General features: G+C 38.2%; 1 protein-coding gene across 5 annotated transcripts in view; it reads right to left on the bottom strand.

The window, feature by feature from the left end:
* Positions 1-765: 765 nt before the first annotated feature.
* The window catches only part of PLEKHH2 (pleckstrin homology, MyTH4 and FERM domain containing H2), a 60839-nt gene continuing 36485 nt past the window's right edge, over positions 766-25119 (bottom strand). For 3 of the 5 annotated variants that reach the window (XM_069800266.1, XM_069800262.1, XM_069800263.1), the window contains 15 exons: positions 24601-24681; positions 21897-22076; positions 20980-21088; positions 20767-20879; positions 18326-18505; positions 16456-16553; positions 15809-15986; positions 13863-14018; positions 8398-8495; positions 7881-8022; positions 6988-7133; positions 5268-5397; positions 4316-4402; positions 2470-2607; positions 766-1355 (listed from right to left, as the gene is read on the bottom strand). In XM_069800266.1, coding sequence (XP_069656367.1) covers positions 1173-1355; positions 2470-2607; positions 4316-4402; positions 5268-5397; positions 6988-7133; positions 7881-8022; positions 8398-8495; positions 13863-14018; positions 15809-15986; positions 16456-16553; positions 18326-18505; positions 20767-20879; positions 20980-21088; positions 21897-22076; positions 24601-24681 — 2019 coding nt within the window. In that variant the 3' untranslated portion in view covers positions 766-1172. The remainder of the gene's footprint in view (positions 1356-2469; positions 2608-4315; positions 4403-5267; positions 5398-6987; positions 7134-7880; positions 8023-8397; positions 8496-13862; positions 14019-15808; positions 15987-16455; positions 16554-18325; positions 18506-20766; positions 20880-20979; positions 21089-21896; positions 22077-24600; positions 24682-25119) is intronic. The other 2 variants (XM_069800264.1, XM_069800265.1) reach the window with 2 other exon arrangements.

The raw sequence follows: 25119 nt of genomic DNA, 5'->3' as shown, positions 1-25119 counted from the left end.
AGTGGTTTATTTGCATGGAAACAAAAATGTGAGAATTGGAAGAAAAAATGGGTGTAATTTCTATGTATTTGACCCTACGTAGCACTGAGAATTGCAGTTGAAAAAGGCAACTGGAAAGTGGTCCTAGGTCCAATAGTGCAGAAGCAGCATTATGTCTTCTGTGTGCAAGAGCATTATATTAGTATTATAGTATGAAAAGTACAGATACAAATGAGAAACAAGAAGTACAACTTTTACAAAATATTATTCTGAATCAATGTATATACATTATAGACATTATACATGAATTTTGTATGTCACATATGTCTCCAAGTTTATTCACAACAGTTCAAGCAATGGCTTTCTGTGTTATTCTTGTGTTTTGGATTGTGAGTCATTCTTGCATCTGTATTATATTATTGTTCTGGATTAAAGAAGAAATTAGGTACGGGACCTTGTTTAACAAAACTGTACTAAATACAGTGCCTGTCCAATTTAGATTTTTCCAAAAGGCTGGGGCAGAGAGGAATTATTTAGAAATTTACCAGACCAAGGCTGAAGATGTGCCAAGTAAAATAGCTATATAACAAAGGCTAGTGTGTATCATGAGAATACTCTTTAAATTTGTAATAGTTACATGATGTGCTTATGGGTTTTTTTAAAGGAGAAACAATTATACAAATCAAACAGTTCATTCTTTTTAGTCCCGTAGTGCTTGTATTGCAAATAAGGACGGGTGCTGGAAGTGGAAAATGTTTTGTATTTGACTGTTACAAAATTTGACTGAAACAAAAATTCCTTTTCAAAATGAAGGTTATACAACTTGTATAGTTTTGAAAAATAGAGGTGAAGAGTTGAAGACAGTTTGGTCCCTGAGTAAGTATCTGGAAAACTACTAAGATCTATACAATTGTTCCAAGGCCACCTTTCCCCATCACTATCAACAGACACATTTATTTCTGAGCTGTAGGCACAAGCTACCACCAGTAAAGCATAATCTTTAAATTGGCTCATCATCATTCCAGTTCAGGCCAGGGCTTTAATTAAAGGGCTCCTCCTGTTGTATACCACTGAAATGAATGTAAACCTGTCCGCTTTATGGACTCACTTATGTTCTACATCTTGTAGGTCAAAGTTTTCAATCAGTGTAGAAACCCTGTAACAAAGATTCATTATCATTATACATAATCCTTTCATAACAAAGTGGGACATTTAGTTGGTCTGTTGTTTGCAAGAAGGGGCTGACTCCCCATTTCCTTGAGCTTCTGTCTGCTTTGAGGTGTCAGTAATGCTGGAGCAGAGAGGTGATGAGCAGCTCCTTTCAGCTGATGAAAGTTGTTAATATAGCTGGCAATCAGTAGAGTGATCTCAAGAATCTATAACAGGAACACACAAAACTCTTTGAAAAATACAGTGATGTGTTTTGACTGCTGAAAAAATAGCTAACTTTTTAGCAAGTGACAGTCAGCAACTGGGAAAGTAGTTTTACTTTATCAAACAAATTAATGATGCGGAGAGAGGAGATGCCTAACAGAACATTTTTCTAGTGCTCCTTGCAAATACTGTAATGTTATTTCCATCAGTATGCTAGATACTTTGTCTTCCACAATCTTAAATGACTCAAACAGATGGCTTCTTTCACTTTGAGAGAGATTTTGAAGTCCGAAAGATGACGCTCCTAGAAAAAACTTTCATGATGTGTTCCCTCAGTTTTGCTAGAAAATACCTAGTGGTCAGAGAACTAAAGATGCTGGTAGATAAAAGGAATAAAGACTTCTGGGAGCTTTTTACCATATTTTCTCTTTGCAATCCACACAACCTTGCCTGTAAGGGCACAATCTGAGGGGAAACTTGAACAAATGTATTTTACTATGCTTATTTGTACGAAGAGTCATGTTTTGGCCCAAATTTATATGTGGAATTTTGTATTCTGTTTCATAAATTGTTCTGACTAACAGCAAAAGACTTTGAAATCTTTGCTTTTTAAAAAAATACAGTCAATCTTACCTGTGAAGGAGAGACTCTAACTTTAAAAAGCATGAACAATTTCTTTACCAAACATAAAAATATCCTAGGATTTTTAAGAAAATTTAAGAAAGATTTTTTTTTTCAGATCTTGTGTTCTACAATTCCACTGTAGAACACAAATGTACCTACTTAAAAATTATCTCTGGTGCTGATCAAGCAAACAGACTAGTTTTTAGGTACCGCATATAATTCCTGTCCTTAACAGCCTTCTTTGTCCTTCTATGAAAAATTTGGAATGTTATTGACAGGGACATGAAAAGAAAACGAACACATCAGTATTGTCACTGTTAGCTCTTATATTACTAATTGTCTCACTCTCTAAAACCATCTGGCAAAAGTCAATAATCTGAGAATGCTAGGAATAAAGAAGGTGTTTCATCTTTCACATCTGTTAAGAATTACCCACTAGAAAAAGTAGAAAAGTAGCAGATGGTAGGAAACTGTTTCAGGTAATATACCAACCTTTGGTTTTGTCATGGCAAAAAGGTGTTTTTCAGTTGATTTGTCCTTTGTCTGAGCATTGTTAACAACCAACATAAAATCATCCTGATAGCCTCCGAAAGTCATCAGACTCTTATATGTATATGTAACTGTTAATCGCTTAAAAAAGAAAACCCAAAAAACAAAATGCAAAACTATAAGCAGGACAATGCAGGAAAAGCAGATTATGACAAATACTTTTGAAAATATAATTGCACATGTATTTTTCCAAATGTTGTTGTTAGCCTCTTATGAATCTCGAAATTAATTGTAAATTTTGGGTTAGCTTCATTCAGACCTTCACTATGAGGAATTTCCATTGCAGATGATAACTCTTGTAAGTTTGACCTCTGTTTCTATTCCAGATTAATTAGATCAAAGATATTATAAGCAGGTTTCAACTCAAGTGTGTAATTCAATTTACACAAATGTTGACTGACTTTGAGAGAAGTTAATCTTAGGAATTCCATTTGAAATCGAAGCAGTGTCTAAATAAAATAAATGGCAGAGTATCAGACATCTAAAGAAATTTAACTCCAGGACTTCTTTTTGTGCAGTGATGTAGGCTGTGTACACACAAATGAAATTAAATTCTGTTCTCTTTTTTTTAACATCTCTGATGAAACATAAATGCTCTTCAAGGCTCCTCTGCTTTCCATGCCTCCGCTCTTATTGTTCATTGTTCAACACCACATTAGTGGCCTTTGAGTCTATGATTAGCATTTAATTTATCATTACAACTTACATTAATTTGCTGCAGATGTTCACATTTAAAATTCATCGTAAGACAATATTTGTACAATAACTGACTTAACATCCTTCGGTTTCTAAACCTCTTTTTGCCCTTATTTCAAAATAGTGTTTTCTCTACCCCTTGCAACATTTCTGATACCCCTGATCCTTCTTACAGAAAATCAGAATATTCCCTGGAAACTGAGCATTTCTTGAATAGCAAGTAATGCCTGCTGATATTGTAAACTGACAGTGCTCTGCAGAAACGCCATAGCTAGCTCTATGAGCACATAGCGTTTATAGAGCTTTCTGCAGTCTGATGCAAGCTCATTGTGCTTGTTCTCTGAACAGAGCTGCTGTTTGCTCTACTCATGTTCTTTGTTATTTCTTTAACTGCAAAGAAACATAATGAAAAGGCCCATATCAGTACAATTATAAAGTTGATATTTTAATTTTCTGATAATATTAGCACTTGCTAATAGCGCCATGCCATTCTGTTTCTTTGCAGGATATAAATTAAAGAAGGGATCTTCTCAGGCACTGCTTTTTTACACTGATTACCATGAGTCGTTTTCTGTGAAAACTTTTATTGCAAATCAAAGAAAAATCAGAGCCTAAAATGACATAATTAAATAACACTGGGTTATATTACCTACTATTAAACAAAAATAATACAATGAAAATAACAATCTTTTACAGTAACTGCTCTTTGCAAAGTGTATGTATTATGAATAATAATGGAAAATGAAGTCTCCAGGAAAAGAAAATTAATGTTATTGTAAGAACTGTAACTATGGATCTCCTGACATCTGAATGATTAAAACATTAACATTTCATTAAGATATAAAAACTGTATCTGATAAACAAAAATAAATTCTGTGCAAAGACTTCATTACTTATTTCTATTATTAGTGCTACTATTATGATGATAACATTAAAGTGTTTTGAAAGGATTAAATTTTTGCTTTAAGAGAAAGACTAGATAACTTAGCATGATAGGCTAATGCCATCTTTTATGTAGTATGGTGGTGAATCTCTCCATATACTCACTATTAAAATCTACTTTGACCAAAATTAAAAAAGAAATTTCACTCACCATAGAGCTGTAATCTAGGATGCTTATGCCATCTTCATGTACAGCAAACCATATGAAGGACTTCTCAACTGAGGATGTTGCTAAAGGCTACAAAGAGAAATGTTCTTTAATTACTACTTCAAAATGAGGCAGTATGTAAATAATTATTAACTCTCAGCTATTACACAGCTCTCTCCATTCACAGATCTTACTGAAATTTACAGTGGGAGGGAACTGATGTAAAGGAATTGAAGTAGCTGCCCAAAGCTACGTAGGTGGCCAGTGGCATAACTGTGAACTCAGCTTAATGCTCTTGGAGCCTCCCTTAGTGCTTAGTCCAATAAAATGTATAGTCTCATTAATAAAATTTAAAAAAAGTCAGGTGTTTGTTCACTAGCACGTATGTCTACATATGCAAAGAACAGAGTGCTGATAAGCAATTTTATATATATATACTGGGATTACCTAATAAAACATAAGGGGTGAGGTGACAGTTCTGTTTAACATAGCTGTTGAATCAAGAGAATTAAGATAATAGTGTTTTAAGAGAAATCGAGAGAGGCCAGCACAGAAGGGACTGCTCTAAACATCCTTAACAACATTTAGTGTTTCTGCAAGGTTCAACTTTCACAGGCAGTTAATGATGCCTCTTCTATATTCTACTAGTTATCAGGTAAAAAAAGCCTGAAACAGAAAGGCTATCTCAAACTAAGATGTAAGAAAATGAAAAGATACCACCTAGATTAATAATGTAAAACAAGCAGTAAACGTATTGGAAAGTTACTATTATGGTATACTTAGTACTATGGCTATTACATTTCATCAGTATATGGCTTAAACAAGTTAGTAATTTGACAAAAGATTCAATCAGCACATGTATAACACACTCATTTTCAACAAAAGGGTATTACTATTTGCCAGTTATATTTATATTAAAAATTCCCCACCACTCAAACTCAGTAAAGTTTCTTACTTTTGCTGCAAACAATTTAGCACCAAAGAAAGACCATTTTCTGGCTACAGTGAGATAAATGCGCACACAGTCTGCAGCACTGTGCCCTCGGAGAGCCATCCATCTTGTAGACAATCGCTGACAAAGCTGTCTGTTGAAATGAAATATGTAATTTAGTTATTGAAAGGAATTTAAATGCTTACCCATAGCAAGTTTAATGAGCAAAAAAGAATCCATTTGTTAAAATGATAATTTAAGTTAATACAACAACTATCACTTATATGGTATTACATAAATCCAAAACAGCATTTAATATTTTTATGCACATGAAAATTATGAAGTATCTTCTAATTTCTGCAACATTATGATTAAATATTGATGTAGCAGTTGCAGTATAATGGGAAAAAGTCTAAGACAGCTTTTAATGTGTCTCTACAGATAATCAATCTACCTTTATCAGTACTCAACAGCTATGCCAGTTGTCATTCCAAAAATCCATCCAGCTTGGCACATATCTTTACCTGTGGCTAGTAGTAGATGTGGAAGATATGGCTTAACACTACTCTTTTTTAGTGTATCTGGGCGCTACTACCAAAAAGGGTGCTTCTGATGCATGATGTGTTCACACTGGCTCTCTTCTTTTGCAGCCCTACGGTGAGTTGGTTCAATAAAATGATCCTGTGGAAAACTAATCCTCCAAAAAAACCCACCCCAAAATACCTTTCTAGCACACTGACCTGCAGGAATGACTCACCTGGCAGCCACAAGTTTATTAGATGCGGCCCATGAAAAGGGAGGGGGAATGTGTAGTAAAGGAAGATCTTTCACTTGCAGCTTACTCTTACTGGAAGTTTATGAAGTCAAACTGCACCCTTAGCAAACGAATACAAGCAACACGGCAGGTATAGAGTGATTCTTTCCCTGCCACAGACTTCCAGCTCTGGCAATTGGTAGTTTAAGTACTACCTGAACAGTTCAACAGATGTTTGACTTATCCTCCATAAGTTATGCTATTCTAGGACCTCTTATACTTTGTTCTTTGAAATTAATTGCATAACTTTGTATTTGTTGTGTGTATATTTCTGAATGTCCGTATTATCTTCTGACTATGTAATAATGTTACTTTGTGGATATGGTAATAGCTTTAAACTTTCTCAACCCTGTAGTGAAGAATGAGGAAAACACTTCTATGATGCTTAATGGACTTCAAAATTGCTGTATCATTGACTTTGGATAATTTACTACGCTGTTCTGCTCTTCTTCGTGTTAGTAGATGTTGATTGAAAAGACTTGCAGGTTATTAATTTTAAATTAAGTAATACCTTACTAGCAAGTCCACTAAGTTAACATATTGCCAATGTGACCGGCTGCCAGAGATTACATATTAGAATAGCAAACACTCAGATCGGTCCACATGTCCTTTACTTTCAGTAGTTCTTTAGTCTGTGCACAGACTTAATTTAGATTTGCTCAATAGGAAAAGTAAGAATTTCAAAATTGCTGGGTTTTGTAACACTATGTAGTAACTTGTACAGCTTTTGCTGGAATGCGTGCTTAATGATGGTCCTCTGTTCAGATTAGAAATAGAGGAAATGCGTTCTTCAGTTTAGTAAGAAAATGAGTTTCAAACACAGGTTTAGGCAAATATGGCAAAACAGTAAGTTCTACCTAATGACAATTTAAAACTTCCTCATTTTACTCCTAGATTTCTAGAGAATATGAATTGCAAAATACATCTCACCTTAATTGTTCCTCTGAACAACCATGCCTATATCTCTTAGGGTAGAATCTCTCCAAAACTTGTTTTAGTGTTTGACTGGACTTGGACTGGGAAGTGACTTGCCCTGCTGGAGTTGAGAAAGGTCGTTCAAAATCTCCAATCTCTACCTAAGGGGAAGACCACAAAGAAGAAAATTTTTTGTTACTCCAGAGTAATTTTCTAGCTGGGTATTTACGAGCTATCTTTTCCTCTGTCTTACCAAGTATAAAATGAAAACAGTTTCTCAATTAATGTATACTTTTCACTGATATAAAAGTCATGCAAGTAATTTTATTTTTCTTATTTTATATTTACCATGGAAAAAGATAAATATCAAGTATAAATTGTACAATTATAATGTTTACTAGTTCTGCTCTGAGATTGCTAGATCTCCAGCTGACACAAACCAGTTTAGATTTATTAAGTAACACCACCAAATAACTTTCTCAATAACCTTCCCTTAAGCCTTATTTTTTTTTAAATAAAACAGATCTTATCAAGACCATGTCTAGTAAAGTTAGAGTCTTAGGTTTTCATTAAACAGCTGTTACTTTGGTGTATTAACTTGCAGAAATCATATAAGGAACAGTGAATGAAGAAATGGTACATGATGACATGATATTTAATGAAAGAGGGCCTGACTGTGTAGGAGGTAAAGCACATTTTATCTGTAATAGTGCCAACAGCAGCATATGCTGTAAAGCATTTCCACTGAAGTAGAGAGTTAGCCTTACACAACAATTCCAGTCTATTTCCTGCACTATCATCTGTAAAAGGTGGAGGTCACTTGACTGTCAGGCAATCCTGGACCAGTTTCTTTATTCTGGTTTTCATCTGTAAAACTGCTGTGTGAGTCATTAATGCACAGGGATTACCTGAGCTAAAAGAGCTGTCAATTCCATTGCTAGTTCTTTGTTTACAGGGAAAAGTCCATTGACTATTTGATCATTTGTCTGATATACTAGCAGCAGCTTCTCTCTGTCTGTTTCCCCATGGACTTGAACTGAAAAATAAAGCCTACAGAAAAGACAGAAAGTTATTAAATAAAGAAGATAGGGAAATGCATTAGCCCTGAGGATTAGCAGTATCGGCTCTGAATGTGACATGTTTTCGTCAGCATCAAAACACATTAGCAGAGCAACACTTGTACTTGAACCAGTGGACAAATATTTAATTTCAGTTCTGCCTTTTTTTTTGTTTTGGCAGCCCTTCTCACCTCTTAAGAACTAGAAAAAATTAACTGTATTTTTTTTTAAAAGTTCCCCAGTTACACCCATTTACTATTTTTGTTGCAAGCTTTGAGTCAGCCAATATATTTCAGATGAAGAAACTCTGCAGAAATTAAAAACAGATCTTGGGACAAGGCAGAGATGTTATACTTGCTAAACAAACCTATTTTTGTAAGTAAGGCGGACAGTCCTTGTGCCTTCGCATTTCCCAGGGTGCTGTTCTTTGGAGGCTTGCTCCCATTTTGAAATAATGTCACAGATCTAGAAGGAAAGCAATACAAAACTGACTTTGCCATGTATTCCTCTTTGAAAACACCTTTGAATAGAAATTGTCAAATTATTTTAATATCTTGTACCTGTTACATATCAGAAACATACATAGCTCAAATTATTAACTTACTGAAAAATAACTTTACTTGCATTTCTTATTTGGAGCATTTAATAATTAACGTTTTTGTTGTTGGTTTATCCTGCAACACACACACACACACACACACACACACACACACACAACCTTTGGAAATGAGCCATAACATGCTTATATGGAAAGGCCAGGTACTTGATTTAGCAGCAGCCAATGAATGTGTAATTATACAGAGTGAGTTATTACATAATTAATCAAATGCCTTTCATAGAATCACACAATCATTTAGGTTGGAAAGGACCTTTAAGATCATCGAGTCCAACCATCAACCATGCCCACTAAACCATGTCCTGAAGTCCCTTGTCTATGCACTTTTTGAATACCTCCAGGGATGGTGACTCAACCACTTCCCTGGGCAGCCTGTTCCAATGCCTGACAACCCTTTCAGTAAAGAGATTTCTCCTAATATCCAATCTAAACTTCTCCTGCTATGACTTGAGGCCATTTCCTCTCATCCTATCTCCACCCACCTGACAGAAGAGACCAGCACCCACCTCATTACAACCCCCCTTCAGGTAGTTGTAGAAGTGATAAGGTCTCCCTTCAGCCTCCTTTTCTCCAGACTAAAGAACCCCAGTTCCCTCAGCTGCTCCTCATATGACTTGTGCTCCAGGCCCCTCACCAACTCGGTTGCCCTTCTCTGAACATGCTCCAGCACCTCCATGTCCTTCCTGTAGTGAGGGGCCCAAAACTGAACACAGTCCTCAAGGTGCGGCCTCACCAGTGCCGAGTACAGGGGGACGATCACTTCCCTGCTCCTGTTGGCCATGCTATTTCTGATGCAGGCCAAGATGCCGTTGGCCCTCTTGGCCACCTGGACACACGGCTGGCTGTCGACCAGCACCCCAGGTCTTTTTCTGCTGGGCAGCTTTCCAGCCACTCTTCCTCAAACCTGTAGCGCTGCATGGGGTTGTTGTGACCCAAGTGCAGGACCCTTGTTGAACCTTGTACAATTGGCCTCTGCTCATCAATCCAGCCTGTCCACATCCTTCTGGAGAGCCTTCCTACCCTCGAGCAGATCAACCCTGCCTCCCAACTTGGTGTCGTCTGCAAACTTGCTGAGGGTGCACTTGATCCCCTCGTCCAGATCACTGATAAAGATATTAAACAGAACTGGCCCCAATACTGAGCCCTGGGGAACACCACTTGTGACCTGCCGCCAACTGGATTTAACTCCATTCACCACAACTGTCTGGGCTTGTCCATCCAGCCATTTTTTTACCCAACAAAGAGTACACTTGTCTAAGCCATGAGCCGCCAGCTTCTCAAGGAGTATGCCATGAGAGACAGTGTCAGAGGCCTTGCTGAAGTCCAGGTAGACAATATCCACAGCCTTCCCCTCATCCACTAGGTGGGTCACCCGGTCATAGAAGGAGATCAGGTTGGTCAAGCAGGACCTGCCTTTTGTAAACCCGTGCTGGCTGGGCCTGATCCCCTGGTTGTCCTGCACATGCCATGTGAGTGCTCTCAAGATGAACCGCTCCATAATCTTCCCTGGTACCAAGGTCAGACTGACAGGCCCGTAGTTCCCCGGATCCTGCCTCCGACCCTTCTTGTAAATGGGCGTCACATTGGCAAGCCTCCAGTCCTCTGGGACCTCCCCTGTTGACCATGATTGCTGATAAATGATGGAGAGTGGCTTGGTAAGCTCCTCTGCCAGCTCCCTCAGTACTCTTGGATGGATCCCATATGGTCCCATAGACTTGTGAGTGTCCAGACGGCGTAGTAGGTCACTATTTCCTCCGGGATTAAGGGGGGTATATTCTGCTCTCCATCCTTGCCTTCCAGCTCAGGGGGCAGAGTACTCTGAGGATAACTGGTCTCACTATTAAAGACTGAAGCAAAGAAGGCATTAAGTACCTCAGCCTTTTCCTCATCTCTGGTGGCAATGTTCCCCTCTGTATCCAATAAAGGATAGATATTCTCCTTTGCTCTCTTTTTATTGTTAACATATTTATAAAAACATTTTTTGTTGTATCTTACAATAGTGGCCAGATTGAGTTCTAGCTGAGCTTTTGCCTTTCTAATTTCCTCTCTGCATGACCTAACAAGATCCCTGTACTCTTCCTGAGTTGCCTGCCCTTTCTTCCAAAGATGGTAAACACTCCTTTTTTTTCCTGACTCCTAGCAACAGCTCCCTGTTCAGCCAGGCCGGTCGTCTTTCATGGCAGTTTGTCTTGTGGCGCATGGGAATAGCCTAGTCCTGAGCCATTAAGATTTTCTTCCTTCAAGAATGTCCATCCCTCCTGGACCCCTCTGCCCTTCAGGACTGTCTCCCAAGGGACTCTCTCAGTGTCCTGAAAAGACCAAAGGCTGCCCTCCAGAAGTCCATAGTGGTGGTTTTGCTGACCACCTTCCTTGCCTCACCAAGAATTGAGAATTCTATCATTCCATGGTCGCTAAGCCCGAGACAGCCTCCGACCATCACACCTCCCACCAGTCCTTCCCTGTTTGTAAACAGTAGGTCTTGCAAGGCTCCTCCCCTGGTGGGCTCACCTACCAGCTGTGTCAGGAAGTTATCTTCCACACACTCCAGGAACCTCCTAGACTGCTTGCTCTCTGCCATGTTGTATTTCCAGCAGACGCCTGGAAAGTTGAAGTCCCCCACGAGAACAAGGGCACATGATTGTGAGACTACTACCAGCCGCTTGTAGAATGATTCATCCGTCTCTTCATCCTGGTTGGGTGGTCTATAACAGACTCCCAGCACAATATCTGCCTTGTTGGCCTTCCCTCTTATCTTTACCCATAAGCATTCAATCTTGTCATCAGAATCGTGTAGCTCTGTACAGTCAAAACATTCCCTAACATAGAGAGCCACACCACCACCTCTTCTACTTTGTCTATCCCTTCTGAAGAGCTTATAGCCATCCATTGCAGCACTCCAGTCATGGGAGTCGTCCCACCACGTTTCCGTGATGGCGACTAAGTCATATCTATCCTGCTGCACAAGGGCTTCCAGCTCCCCCTGTTTATTGCCCATGCTGCGTGCATTGGCACAGATGCACTTGAGCTGGGCTATCGATTCCACCCCCAGCATTGGCATGCTGCCCCCAGGCTCATCTCTGTTGGGCCTAGTTTTATCTCCTTCCCCCTTCAAACCTAGTTTAAAGCCCTCTCTACGAGCCCTGCCATCTCATGAGCAAGAATCCTTTTCCCCCTTTGAGATAGCTGGACTCCATCTGTTGACAGCAAGCCCGGTGCCGTGTAAACCTCCCCATGATCAAAAAAACCCCAAATGCCACTGATGGCACCAGCCTCTGAGCCACGTATTAACCAGGTGTGTTTTCCCGTTCCTTTCAGTGTATTTCCCTGCCACTGAAAGGATTGAGGAAAACACTACCTGTGTTCCCGATCCTTCCACAAATCGCCCCAGTGCCCTGAAGTCCCTTTTGATTGCCTTTGGATTTCTCTCTGCAATCTCATCGCTGCCAACCTGCACAACCAGCAATGGGTAATAATCAGAGGTCCGAACCAGACCAGGGAGTTTCCTGGTAATGTCTTTTACCCGGGCCCCAGGGAGGCAGCAGACTTCCCTGTGGGATGGTCAGGTCTGCATATTGGGCCCTCTGTCCCCCTCAAAAGGGAGTCTCCTATGACAATTACCCTCCTTTTTCTTTTTTCAGAGGATGTGAGAATGCGTGGGGCTGCCCGACTGAGCCTAGGCACCCCCCTGGGTAGGGCTTCATCTACACCCTGATCTTCATTGACCCGGTCCTCAAGTTCCAGAGCCCCATACCTGTTGTGTAGGGGCAACTGGGAAGGTGAGGGAGACCGGGAGGGGATTCACCTGCCTCCCCGAGCAGGGACCCGTATCCATTCCCCTCCATCTCGTAGGTCCCCTCCTGCCTGGTGGCAAGAGGGCAGGGGAACCTCTGCTTCTTGCAGAGCCTCCATCTGCTGCCTCTGCCTCAGGGATGGTAGGGTGCGGGTCCACCAATCTATCTCCCTCCCTCTCAGACTCCCTGGTACTCCTCAACCTTTCCACTTCCTCCTTCAGCTCTACCACCAGGCTGAGCAGATCATCCACCTGGTCACACCTCACACGGGAGGTGTCCCCACTGCCCCCCAGCACCAGTGATAGACTCAGGCACTCCTTGCAGCCAGAGACCTGGACAGCTTTGACTTCTGCCTTCTCTTTCTGCTGCATGCTGTAGTTTTTCAGGTCCTTTCTAGTAACTGCCGTAAAGTTTATATGAAGTTTGCTATAAAGTGCATCAAGAGTTGTTCGCAACCAGCAGTATAGGTGGGTAGGTGGGCAGATGGGGAGGAGGTGGAACAGAGGTCCTAGGAGCTCTGCTGGGCTTCATGTCACTGTTCCTTCATAAAAGAGCCTTCCTGGAAGCAGTAATGTGAACAGCTTCTAAAGTTACATTTACTAAGAAAATAAGTATATTTTTTACACATTCTGCTTTCCATATGGTAATTATTCTGGTAGAGGGGGACAGCTGATCGTGGTGACCTTGCTTGTTTGTTACTCAGGCCTGGTTGTACTGCACCTCGTAACTCAAAAGTGCAGCTGTGAATATTGGCCAAAGGGTGCGAAAGACTATTTCGCAGAAGCACAAAAAATTCAGTATTCATTAGTTGCTAAAAGGCTTGAAAAATATCCAATATTTTACTAAAGCATAGATTATATCGCATTTTGCCACTCTTTACTGCAAAGAATTTAATTCTAGAAGTAGAGGGAACTATAATTCAGAATTCAGAACAATGATAAGCCAAACCTCGGAAACTTCCTGAATTGAACCCTAATTATTCTCTATTTAGATAAGGAGCCCTTTCTTTTTGTAGCTCCCCAGGATCTCCACCCCAATGACTTTTTGGACCTCAAATGGTCATCTTTTGGAGCTATACCAGAAATGTTAACTGAAATCTCTCTAAATGCATGTTGGACTCGCAATTGCTTTTTAAAGAACTGTGATTAGTAGCAGCTTACTTTTTCTTTTTTAACCCAGCTGTTACTTCTCTGAATAATATCAGTCTCCTAGACAAAGGTTTTAAATATAGTTCACTGAATGAATTTCAGCAATTGAAAAAGTAATATTTTTAAAAAAAATCTTTCCTTTTATGTTATGAAGAAAAAAAACCTAGACAGTTTTCAGCCTGAAAAATGTTTTCCTTTCTATTGTCTGAAGAGAGCTCTGTAAAATGAAGATATTTTGTTGTTTTATACGCAGAACTCATTAAAGGTTTTTGTTTACCTTGATGTTTCCTTGAAGACAGTGCTCTATATCCTTGCCAGAGGGATCATCAGAAAACAGTGCAAATCCTGACTGAGCTGGTTTCCTCATCCCTGTATCCTGGTTCAGGGTGTTCAGAAATTCCTCCACTGTGGTAGAGGCATCAAACCCAACAACCTAAAAAGCAGCCAAAATGTATTTTGCTATCAAACTTATAACATCCCCCTGCCTTAAATCTAAGATTTTGAAAGATAGTACCTGTAGAATAACAGTGGGAATATAAGACCCGTTCCATCCTCTGTGAATAACTTATTGTCATTGGAAATTAAAAATTTCCATAAAGGGTCTGGAAAAGATTTAAGATTTTCACATGGGAAGTCAATTTAGTGGAGTTTTTCTCCATCCAAAAAATTATTACCTTCCCAGCAGATTGATTTCATAAACAAAATGCAGTAAGGTACAAAGTACAAAATGCTTCCAAATGTAATATTTTTATTTTCTTTGTTTATACTGGTTTCTTCATACTTGCTACACTTGAATTTCTGCTACAGAATTTATATAACAGAAAGCAGTCTAGTGTCTGAGCTTTTTATGACAAATACCACTTGAAAAATGAAAAAAACTGTAATTCCCCACACTTTTCAATATTGTGGTGAAACAAATGAGATCAATTAGTATTTTTTCATCATGTGCAACATCAGAGGGGTATTTGATGGCAGATCTACATTGGAAGATTTGAAATATTTTACAAATGTTGCTCTGTCAGTACTACTTATGTTGGTAATATATAGAGCTTTCTATGGTTTATTTTCCCAAATCTTAATTTTTGTCTGTTGTTACTAGTATTAAAGTGTTTTAGCAAGAAATGGCAAAGGGCTTTTATACAGATACTAGTTGCTGATGTTCACTTAAATCTGTTTTGAGGGTGTTTTCCTGTATTTGACATGTTGAAGATGTTTTACTCTTTTGGTAAAAAAAAGTCTTGAAAATGGATCTTGGATTTCTGTTTTGGGCTTCTCAGTAGTTGAAATAAAAAAAAAAATCTGCTCAATCTAGCTTCAGAGATGAATACAAGAATTTTCAATACCTCTATAATTGCTTATTTGCTGATCCCACTGAAGTAATTTATGTATTTAATTACAATTTTCATAGCCCTTGGAAGTATACATTTTTGAGCAATAAATAATGAGCAGTTATTCCTTTTCTTCTTCAAAATTCAATTTTGAAACCTTTTATGATGATATAAATACATGTTGTTTTTCTGTTTTACTGGGCAAGCAGTAAGAAATTAAGAAACTTAGAGGGGAAAAAAAGTAGAGTTCTTCTGTGACCTGACATGAAAAATTTATTCGATATAGCTTTGATTTCATATAAAAACTTGCTTTCTGTCTAGGAATACTGTGAACTGTTAAAAAACTCTTTTCAGGCAGCTTTCCCAGAAACACAAGGCAGGATGTGAAGCAGTATGCATGGAAGCCCATGGAAAGCTTCCTACAGGCTTTGACTGATGAAGTCCCAAAAGAGTTAAGAATGAAGCTGTGTTCTGTAACAAATACAGTTATCCTTCATGACTAATAATGGGAGTTACAGCTGTGCTTCCAGGCCTTCACTGAGATATTTAACTTTCAAGATATCTGATGAAAGGAAGTGGAATTTAATACCTTTCCCTTTTCTTCAGTCTAATTCATTCATCTGGTGGTCAGGTTACATCAGAAACAGAACTTCAGTATTTCTCACTCTTAAGAGGTTTTAATTTTTTTCTCTTTTAAAGATTTTTCCCCAAACTCTTTGTTGATCAAATCAGATTACAAGTACCTTGTGCTTTTCATTGCTAGCACTGGCACAGGATGAAACTTGAACCATGTTTACCTTAACATTTACAATTCTGTTTTTGATAGACTACTTCATGTATATGCTAATAGCAAGGGGTTGGGAGAGCTCAGATTTTGTAGTCTACCTGACATTACCTGATATATGCCATTCATGAAATGAACTGGAATACTAAAGGGCAGTGAATGGTGGTAGGGGTTCCTTAGAAGTGTGGAAAGGATTTCCATTCTGGAAGGTCTGGCTTCTCGGTCTCCGTTCTGCTGGGTACGCTCTACGCATCGCTGACAATATATTGCGTATTTCCCAAATTCAGTCCTGTGACAAAAAGAGAAATAAGGCAATTCTTGGGGACTGACTGAAAGGATAGTAAACTGTGAGTAAATCTCTCTGGGGGTGCCGGATGGGAGGAGCAGTCAGATTTCACTCTGTGAGATTTCCAACACAATATTCCACGTGGAATTGTAAAGAGAATTAGTCTTCCAAGACTAACAGAATTGTACCAAAGATGAACATGGCTCAGAGTGTTTTGTGTAACTGCCATATTTTTGTTTTCATGGTTTTGCAACATACAGAGTTCCACTGCAGAGAATTTTCAAAACAAAGGATAACTTTCCCAAGTGATGCACAGAAGTAACGTACTACATTTTAGTAGCACTGGAGCACAATTCTACTCAAATTTATTATAAAAGATATGTCAAAAGATTTGAAATATTAAATGAAAGATTGAAAATAAGGTACTTCAGAAAGACTAGTTGACTAGCTGGGTAGTAATATTCAGGCACACCTGGAGTCTGCATTCTTCTTTAAATGAAGTTTAAGAAGCCAAAGGAATGGGTGCTGGGGCAGAAAGAGTCCAACGCAGAGAGCCAAGAGCTGCAAGCCCTGGACAAAAGGAAGACATTCACTGTTTTAAACATTTTACAAAGTAAAACTTCCTGCTGTGGCTGCTGGCCAGCAGTGCAGCTTACTGTGCCAAGCTGAGTTAAGCATCACCTTGTCGGAAGGCCAGAATGCTCTCTTTCTATTTACTTGTGTACAGCAAGTTTCTTTTGGGGCTGAAAATGGGAAAGCCGATCAGTTTGTATAAAAAGCAGTTAATACACAGGAAAAAAATAATAAGGCTGCAAGGGCAAGCACTAAGAAATGAGGAAAAGGCTGTGCAGCTCTCCTGTTACATATATTATGAAGCAACCCATAAGACATTTTCCTCTTACCAAGTAGATGGTAACTATTGAAAAAACAATTATTCAATATTTTGGTGTATTTTCATTGCTCAATATGTATCCATACGCTTCACTTAATACAGACTGCTCTCATGTACTCTGGATATACATCTACTAACATTGCAACTACTTTTCTCACAATTGTATTAATGCATCATACTGAAATTTAGAAAATGGGGTTTCTCTATCTTGATTTATCTGACTTGCCTGGTATTAAATAGAAATTTGACAGCACAGGCACAGATTTTCCCTTTCATCAAATGCCTGTACTTTGATGGAGGATAGCATTGGCTCTGTTTCGAGGAAGACACTGCAATAGAAGCAAGTGTGGGAGACTACACCATGAATTTAGGACTTAAAAAAATTAGTGTGAGGCTGCAAACGTTTTAATGAATGTGTTAACTCTTAAAAATCATGCCAGTGGATTATGTTAGCAACAATTTATTTATCTGTATCAGAGGGAAGGCCTTCCCAGTAGTACAAAAAGTACCAAAGAAGGATTATGGTTAGTTTAAATTCCATTAGCCATATGTAACTTCAGTGTGTGCTAATTGACATGAACGTGCTACGTCTGTCATAAAAGCTTTGTGGATGTTTTACTGATGCACATATACTGGCCACATCCCAGATACAGGCTGTTTCTAGATAATAGGTATGTCTGCTGGTCATGTTCTACTTTCTGTGGCAAGAGAAAAATGTGTCTTATTACAAAAGCCTTAATATGGTAATTTCCTTTCTCATTTTCTGATCCATCTCCTAGTTCTGTAGGTATTGCTCCATCATAAGCACTATTGTTCCAGTTCTGTTAATTCTATGCAAACTGTAAGTACTGGCTTTCCTTTCAATTTCAGTTCATTTGTTACATATTTGGATACCAGTGAATAGCTGGCAGTAGACAAAGTAAAGAATTTTAAGTATGTATTTATAATCTAGCATGCAGGGTGCATGCAGAACAGTGTGACATACAAGGAGTGACATCTATCAGAAACCCTGAGCGTATCTGAGATTCCACAACATGGCACTACAACTTTTCTTCACGCTCATGCTGTGCAGACATCTGCCATGTGGTTTAGCCCACCAAGATTCCTGATGCAGCACCTCTCTTAGGAAAGATGCAGTAAAAGAGAATTAGGTTCCATACATGATGTCCTACTCAACACTTAACTTGAACATAGCCCATTGTATGTCCAGCTTTTAAAAACAGCACAGGCACAGATACACTCTATCACCAGACACATGTACTTTGATGGAGGATAGCATCAGCTTCGTTTCAGGAAGACACAGCAGTAGTAAGATGTTAGTTCAGGTTTTTATCTGATTTTAAGTAAGCAGATGCTACAGAAGAGCAAAGCCTCTTTACCATTCTAAACAATCTGTGTAGTTCCTTCACTGCTGTTGAAATAGATACCATTAAAATAAATACTGGGTTACCTGTATTGGTCCTGCCTGGTTTTGTGGATGTCGACGTCTTGTCTGTTTAATAAGCTGACAACAGATCTCATTTTGAAGTTCAGGATGTGTGAGGCAGATCTGCAAAGCACTTTGGGCCAAAGATACATGGTAATCAATGGCAGGAGAGTCAACTGCAGCATTTATAAACAACTGGCAGGTCTAGATATAAAATAATAAGCAAGTGAGTTTACATACAGAAAGCTCCAACAAATCTTTGAGACGTTCTGTATAACAAAACTGTGCTATAATTGAAGTCACAATTAGTCAGTTTACCAGTAGACTAAGGAAACCCTGCTGACCCTGCAAAAAGGGGTGAAAAGGGGCCAGAATGGATGAAAAACTATACAGGCAGACTTAAGATAAAAACACCTCTTAAAAACCAAGCTTTTCACTCTGTATATAATGGAGTGAGCTCTAGCAGGAGTTGCAACAGTTGTGGTGGTAGGGAAGTTTAATGACATGCTGAACATAGCTGACCCCTCTACAGGACTTTAAAATGCAAAGTGTACAGCTGTCAAAGGTAGTCAGTGTAAAATGCTTGCGCAAGTACTGAGCACAACATGGCAGAATATACACAGAGAAGAAAACCATAACTCAGAGCCATTTGTTTTACATCTTGGCTTTCACTGGTATTTTTACTGTGGGTAAGTATAACCTTTCCTATCCCCAGTACTGTCTTAGGGTAGCCAGGTGTTAAGCATTTGTTGTGCTGTATTAGAAGAAAGCTTATGTATCACTCATTGCATTTACTCTATATAATAGCTGATGAATTTTCAAGGTATATAAACAAAATGCAAGAAATGGATGGAAGCCCATCTATTTCTAGTCTATCTGAAAATATGTGGATGCACAGGACTAATTTTTGTCAGCAGTGGAATAATTGAAACATGACTTGATCTGTTTCTAAATCAATTCCCTACCTGACTTTTAAACTCATTTATATAAAGTTTCAATGAAGGTCATGCAAGTCGTCTCTTTCTCATTTATTTATTTTAGGCAAGTGTCTGTGATTTGAATTAGGTCTGAAATTACTTCAGAAAGTGATTTCCAAATAGGTATAAATTTATTTTTATCAAAGAAGTACATTGCTTTTTAAATTTTTATGCTGCAGGACTGCAGAAAATAAGATGGATGTACTTCTTATCTGAGAGTTCAAGCATCTCAGAGAAACAAGCTGGGAAGTTTGCCTACAATTGTCTGTCACTGAACATATGGTGCTTTTCTTTAATTCCTTTCTAGATCTGAACCATTATATCAAAATTCTCCAGATAGTTGATACTTCAGGGAATTTGGTCTTTAGACTTGTATAAGTTCTGTGGAGAAAGTTCATTTATCCAAGCTCCAGACCTCCCAACTTGCACTTTATTTCACAACATACAGAAAAAGGAACAGCAAGATTTTATTTTATCTCTAAAATAGACTTTATAGCCTGGCTATTAATTAATGTTCAGGAGTAGTTTTACCTGGGTGAGGGCAGGAGAGAGGAGAAAGAAGGTTAGTGGCATTGCAGCATACTCCCTCTCATAGATATCAACCACCTATCTGGCCTTTAACTGGGAAAGATAGAAGGTCTTACTGGCACACAAAAATCCTCAAGAAACTAGCTGCAGCACAGCCGTTATGAACCATTATGTGTCTTTTAATCATAAAGCCTTTTCAATACTACTGGGAGATATACATATGTGTATTTTTAAAGGTGTATGAAAATCTTTTAAACTGAATTAAAAAAACCTGTTGTGAAATACTTTCAATAATTTTACTCTGTAATATTCTCTCTATTTATATTACTAGAATACCTAATGAGTCTTTAAGGGTAGCTACTTCATATGAAGAAAAGATTTTCTTTTTATTAAAAAGAGCAGTGGAACCTTTGCCTTCTATCTCAATTTGAAATAATCCATGACTTGCTTAAACTTTGCTTTGTTTGTCTTCCATTTTTTAAAATGTCTTCTAGCTGATTTATCTACAACAAAACTTTTGCCTACCATTTATTCTTCCTGAAATCTAATTGAAAAAATAGCATTTCAGATACAGTTCTCTGAATACAGAGATCCATCCATGCTGTTAGGTTCTCTGGGGCTTATGAACTTCATGACAAAATTATTATCATCCATGATGGCCATGGATTTTTCTAGTAACTTGCCCTTTATCAATTACCTCAGTAGAAAGGTCAAAAGTGGAAGCCTAAACTGTTCCCTCACAACTAGAAGTGATCTTTTTACATTGGAAGTGATAGTCTTTGGTGAGATAATACGGGGGCATTCTGCTACTGTCATTAGTCACCTCCACTAAAGATAAGAGTAAACTTTTCTTTTTTCTTATCTGTTGAACATCTCTAGTAAGCCAACTAGTAGCCATTCTTCAGCTAAGAGTTAAAATAGTAAGTCATTTAATAAAAAAGGCATCTGCTATGGTTTTACCTTAAATAATTTAATTGCTTCAGTTTGCAAGGCTTCTGATGGCAATGTTGTAAGAGGAGAAGTAATTCCTTCTTTGCTGTGGCAAAGGGTAGGATGTCTCCAAATCTGAGAATCTAAACAGATGAAATATATAGGTTTTGCAATTAATTCAGTTCATAAGTACATTCAGTAAAGATGTATTAGATTAGTATGTTGAAACAAACCCAAACTTACTGGTATCGCCTTCCATATTTAATAATTTGCAAATAAGTTGTTCAAACTCAGATCCAACATTTACACTGGTACTTCCAGCAGCAATTGTCAGATGATAAAGCCACATGTCCTAAAGTAGAAAAACATAGCAGCTCACTCATTCTGTGTTGGAAGAAGCTGCTTCATCAGAATTTTGCTCTCAACCTGAAACACTACCATGCACTCCCGTTGAAGCCCAAAGGAGTTTGCCTTTGAATACACCTGTATTCATGGTCTCTCTGTTACAAATATTAAGCAAGGAACATTGGACAAGGCTCTCTTCAGAAGTCTTTTACCCTCAGAAATCATGGCTAATTATCAGGGCATTCTTGCTTTCCTCTTCAGAAAGCTTAAGTGCCTTTTTATCACTGTCCAGTCCTGCTAACCTGGGGATAAGGCCAGAATGCAAAACAAGGTCTACAAGATTACTTGAGGACAATGAAGCAATAATAATAAAAATGGTTTTAACCATACCTCTCATTTCTCCTTCACTTCAGTAGGGCAGTCTTCCCTACTGTTAGTCTTATCAGTGAAAATGGGTAACAGTATCCCAAAACCTCTCAGGAAGGTCTGCTACAGGTCTGTCTACAAGTTAGTGTAATGTGAGCAAAATTCTCCAATTACAGCGTATTTGATATTATGCACCATCTCCTGCTTATTTTCATAAGCAGCCTGCTTATTTTCATTTGTTTTAAAAAGGATTACCCATGATAGCATTAGTTTGCAGACAAACTCTGATCTATGTTAATGAAGCAGGACCTTCTCCTTGCTTATTATATTAAACTACAAGCCAGATGACTTGCAGGTCTCCCTCCTCCTCCTCTTTAAGAAATATTCATATCACAGCACCATTCTCACAGACGTGTTACTGAAACTCAATAAAAAATTCCTTTTATTACCTTCTCGTGTTTGGATCCTATAAGAAGATAAGTGGGTCCTTGATCTTTGGGGTGGATAACAACAGTGTAATGTGTTGATAATAAACTGCGACCACTAGCCTCATAATCTTCATCAGAATCACATGATCTATCAACTTCTTCAACCTTTGCCTCAAAAAGCTTGATTTGACCAAGAGGAAACTAAAAGTAAATATCAGAAATGGTGAGAACCTAGCCTAGAAACTTTAATTATAATCTTGTTATTTCAGAGGACAGCAGTGTATTTCAGAGGACAGATGTTCAAACATCAGGATGTTCAAAAGAGTGTTATTTAACGGTGTAGTGAAGAAGCCTTGGCTACTGTTTCTGTGTTGTTTGTGATATCTAGCAATGCTTAGTGATTCAGCAGAAAGAGCGGGGTGTTTGTTTCCCTTCAGTAAAAGGATAGCTGGGCACTACAGTAACTAGCATCTTATTTGTGCCACATTCAAGTAGAAGCCTGAACTAAGTTGTCTTGAAATATCAACACCAATGAAAAGCAGATGAGGCTTCTCAATAATACTGTTTAAAAATTGAAAATACCATACTGGAGAGTAGCTGGCAAGTTTGATTCAATCTGGGGTGGGCTTCTTAAATAGTGATTTGATAAAGTGAGCTTATCATTAATAGTATGATCATTTTGAAGAAAACATCACAGTGGTGGCTCTTTATTCCAGTGCTCTCACTAGTAAGGATTAAAGATGCATGTGGTGATTTGTACTTTCTGTGGTGCTTCTGAACCATTCAACTTTTTGAACCAGGTAAGATTCTGAGAATCAACAGATGCCATTTCACATACAAATAGTCAAGACTGATTTATTCATGAAGTTTAACTAAAACACAGTTGGCTGATTTTTTAATTTGATTCCATTTTGAAAGGAGGCCACTTAAGTGGACTCCATTACTGTATTAACCACTGCAGATTGTGTAATTTGTTTCTGCACTGACACATTCAGCTACAGCAAAGATGTTTTTAATTAGTGAATTGTTGAACATTAGAAATAAACTAGCTTTGGAAAACTTTTCATACATATTCTGCTTACAAAAGCTAAATTCTTATTCTATTACAAGCTAGCAAATTAGTTTCAATTTTGCTTTAAAAGGGCAGCAAAACTTGTTCCAAATGTGAGGGAAATAAAAGAATCCAGCAAAATTCTTAGATGCTGCTAAAGGGCATGCTAAGCTCCCAAAATCTTCAATGGTAAAAATGTGTACATTCAGACACTTTAGATATTTCTTCATAGGAGAAAATGCAAGTTAATTTTAATATCTCTCTAAGATGAGCTAGAAGTTAATAGTCCAGTCATTTGATTCCCCAGCCCTATATTACACTTTTTAAAAAGTTAAAATAAAATGTTTTGATGGTGGTTACTGTTACTCATATAGTTCTAGAAATAAGATTTAGCTGAATGTTTAAAAATGGCTAAAAGCGGAAAGGATAACAAAGGGAATAACTAGCTTTATACAAAGACTATGAATTACTGGGTCCAGTGTGATTATTTGGTTAGATTAGAAGTAACAAATAGATTTTCTGTATTTATTTGAACTGTTGTTTATAATGGCTCAGTGTACTTTTACCATTTTTTCAAGTGTCAGCAGTCTTGTTGGTAGAGCTAGGTAATATGGGTATGAATCAAATACTCATAACCTCAACAGTATTAACAAGAATTCTTGTAGAAGTTTCCAAAATCTTGTTCTTGACCCACCTCGACTGAAAAGATGTTTCTTGATGACAAAATACAATGCCTTGGGAGCAAAAGGACAGGTGAAAAGTATGACTAATAAGTGTCCTTTGTCCTGTCTCTGTAGGTAAATGTGGCTGGAAATATTAGGACCAGCAATATTCAGAAGGGTGGGTAGAGAACTAAAGGTCAGGCCCAATGTGGAAGAGCCAGGTCTTGCTCTTCCTTAGCTCCTTGTGTCCTACAACATATAGGATGTTGGGAGGTTAACTTAAAGCTGATTGGATCCCATTTCTTTCTTTTCTTCCTCAAACAGTATTTTCCCTAGGTTTTAGAAATAATTTTCTCATCCCTTTCTTTTGCTGTGCTCCATCTCCGTTTCTGTCCACGTCATCAGTTGTAGACAGTGAGCTCCTTTTCTGTAATCCTGATGGGGAATGGGAAAAGATTCCCTCCACAGACACACATCTGCAAAGCAGCAAACTCTGCATCTTGCTAGGCTTTTTTTTTTTTTTCCTCTCCTGCAGCACTGTGGAGGTACAGTGACATTCCAAAGAACAGGACTTGGAAGTCAATTGAGGGATAAAAAGAACATTTAATTTCTTGAAACTTGCAGTCACTGCCCACTGCAGACATACATTAGAAAGGGTCAGCTTCCAGAAGTAAATGACAGCAAGGTCTTTTCTGGTAAGTCTCACACCTGTCAGAAAGGGAGACTTGAACTCTCAGCAAATCAGTGTCCCCCTTCGGCTAGGGATAAGAAGATGCAGAATATATATCATGTCCTGTAGAGAAGGAGACCAATGGGCGTGCCCTGGATTACTGTCTATTAGATATGAACCTTCCAAGTTGACAACCTGTAAAGTCTAAATGTTTGTCAATCAAGATGAAATGGGCATATACTACCCAGGGCAACTGTACCTTAATAAAGCTGTAACTTACTGTTTAAAGTCTACTTCAGTATGTTATCTTCCATTCACTAAGGAAACAAGTAAGGGACCTACCTTGTCTTCTTGATTACGGAAATAATACAGAATTTTTCCAACTAGGGTACACCAAACTCTTTTGGAATATCCATGTTTCACCTGAAATTACAGAACATTAGGAACAAGCAAAGCCAGAAAAATACAGACTACATTTCACCATCTCTGAACTTTGGTTATGTTGGGAATAAATGCCTTGGTTCAAATTCCTTTCCACATTACTAAACAAATAATTAAAACTGCGTAACTCTATTAAGGGTATAAGAATTAAAGCATTAGAATGCTTGTCTAAAGCCTAGTAAGGCCAATATGAGTTTTTCATTTGGCTTTGGATCAGGCCTAAATTAGTGGAAGCTAACAAAATGGAAGAATTAAAAGAGAAAAATTCCTTTTATACAGTATTCTTATTATCTTGAAATAATCTGTCCCAGTGAGTAATACAGAAAAAGAGAGCACTCCACTGAAATAAGGTACGTCAATTAGGTACTGAAACATAAGCTGAACTAGGATACCCCTGAAGTGCAAATGGAGAACTCATCA

The sequence above is a fragment of the Haliaeetus albicilla genome, chromosome 13, assembly GCF_947461875.1.
Source record: "Haliaeetus albicilla chromosome 13, bHalAlb1.1, whole genome shotgun sequence".
Lineage (NCBI taxonomy): Eukaryota > Metazoa > Chordata > Aves > Accipitriformes > Accipitridae > Haliaeetus > Haliaeetus albicilla.
The sequence above is the reverse complement of the archived record's forward strand: the minus strand, read 5'-3'. Positions and strand labels throughout refer to the sequence as shown.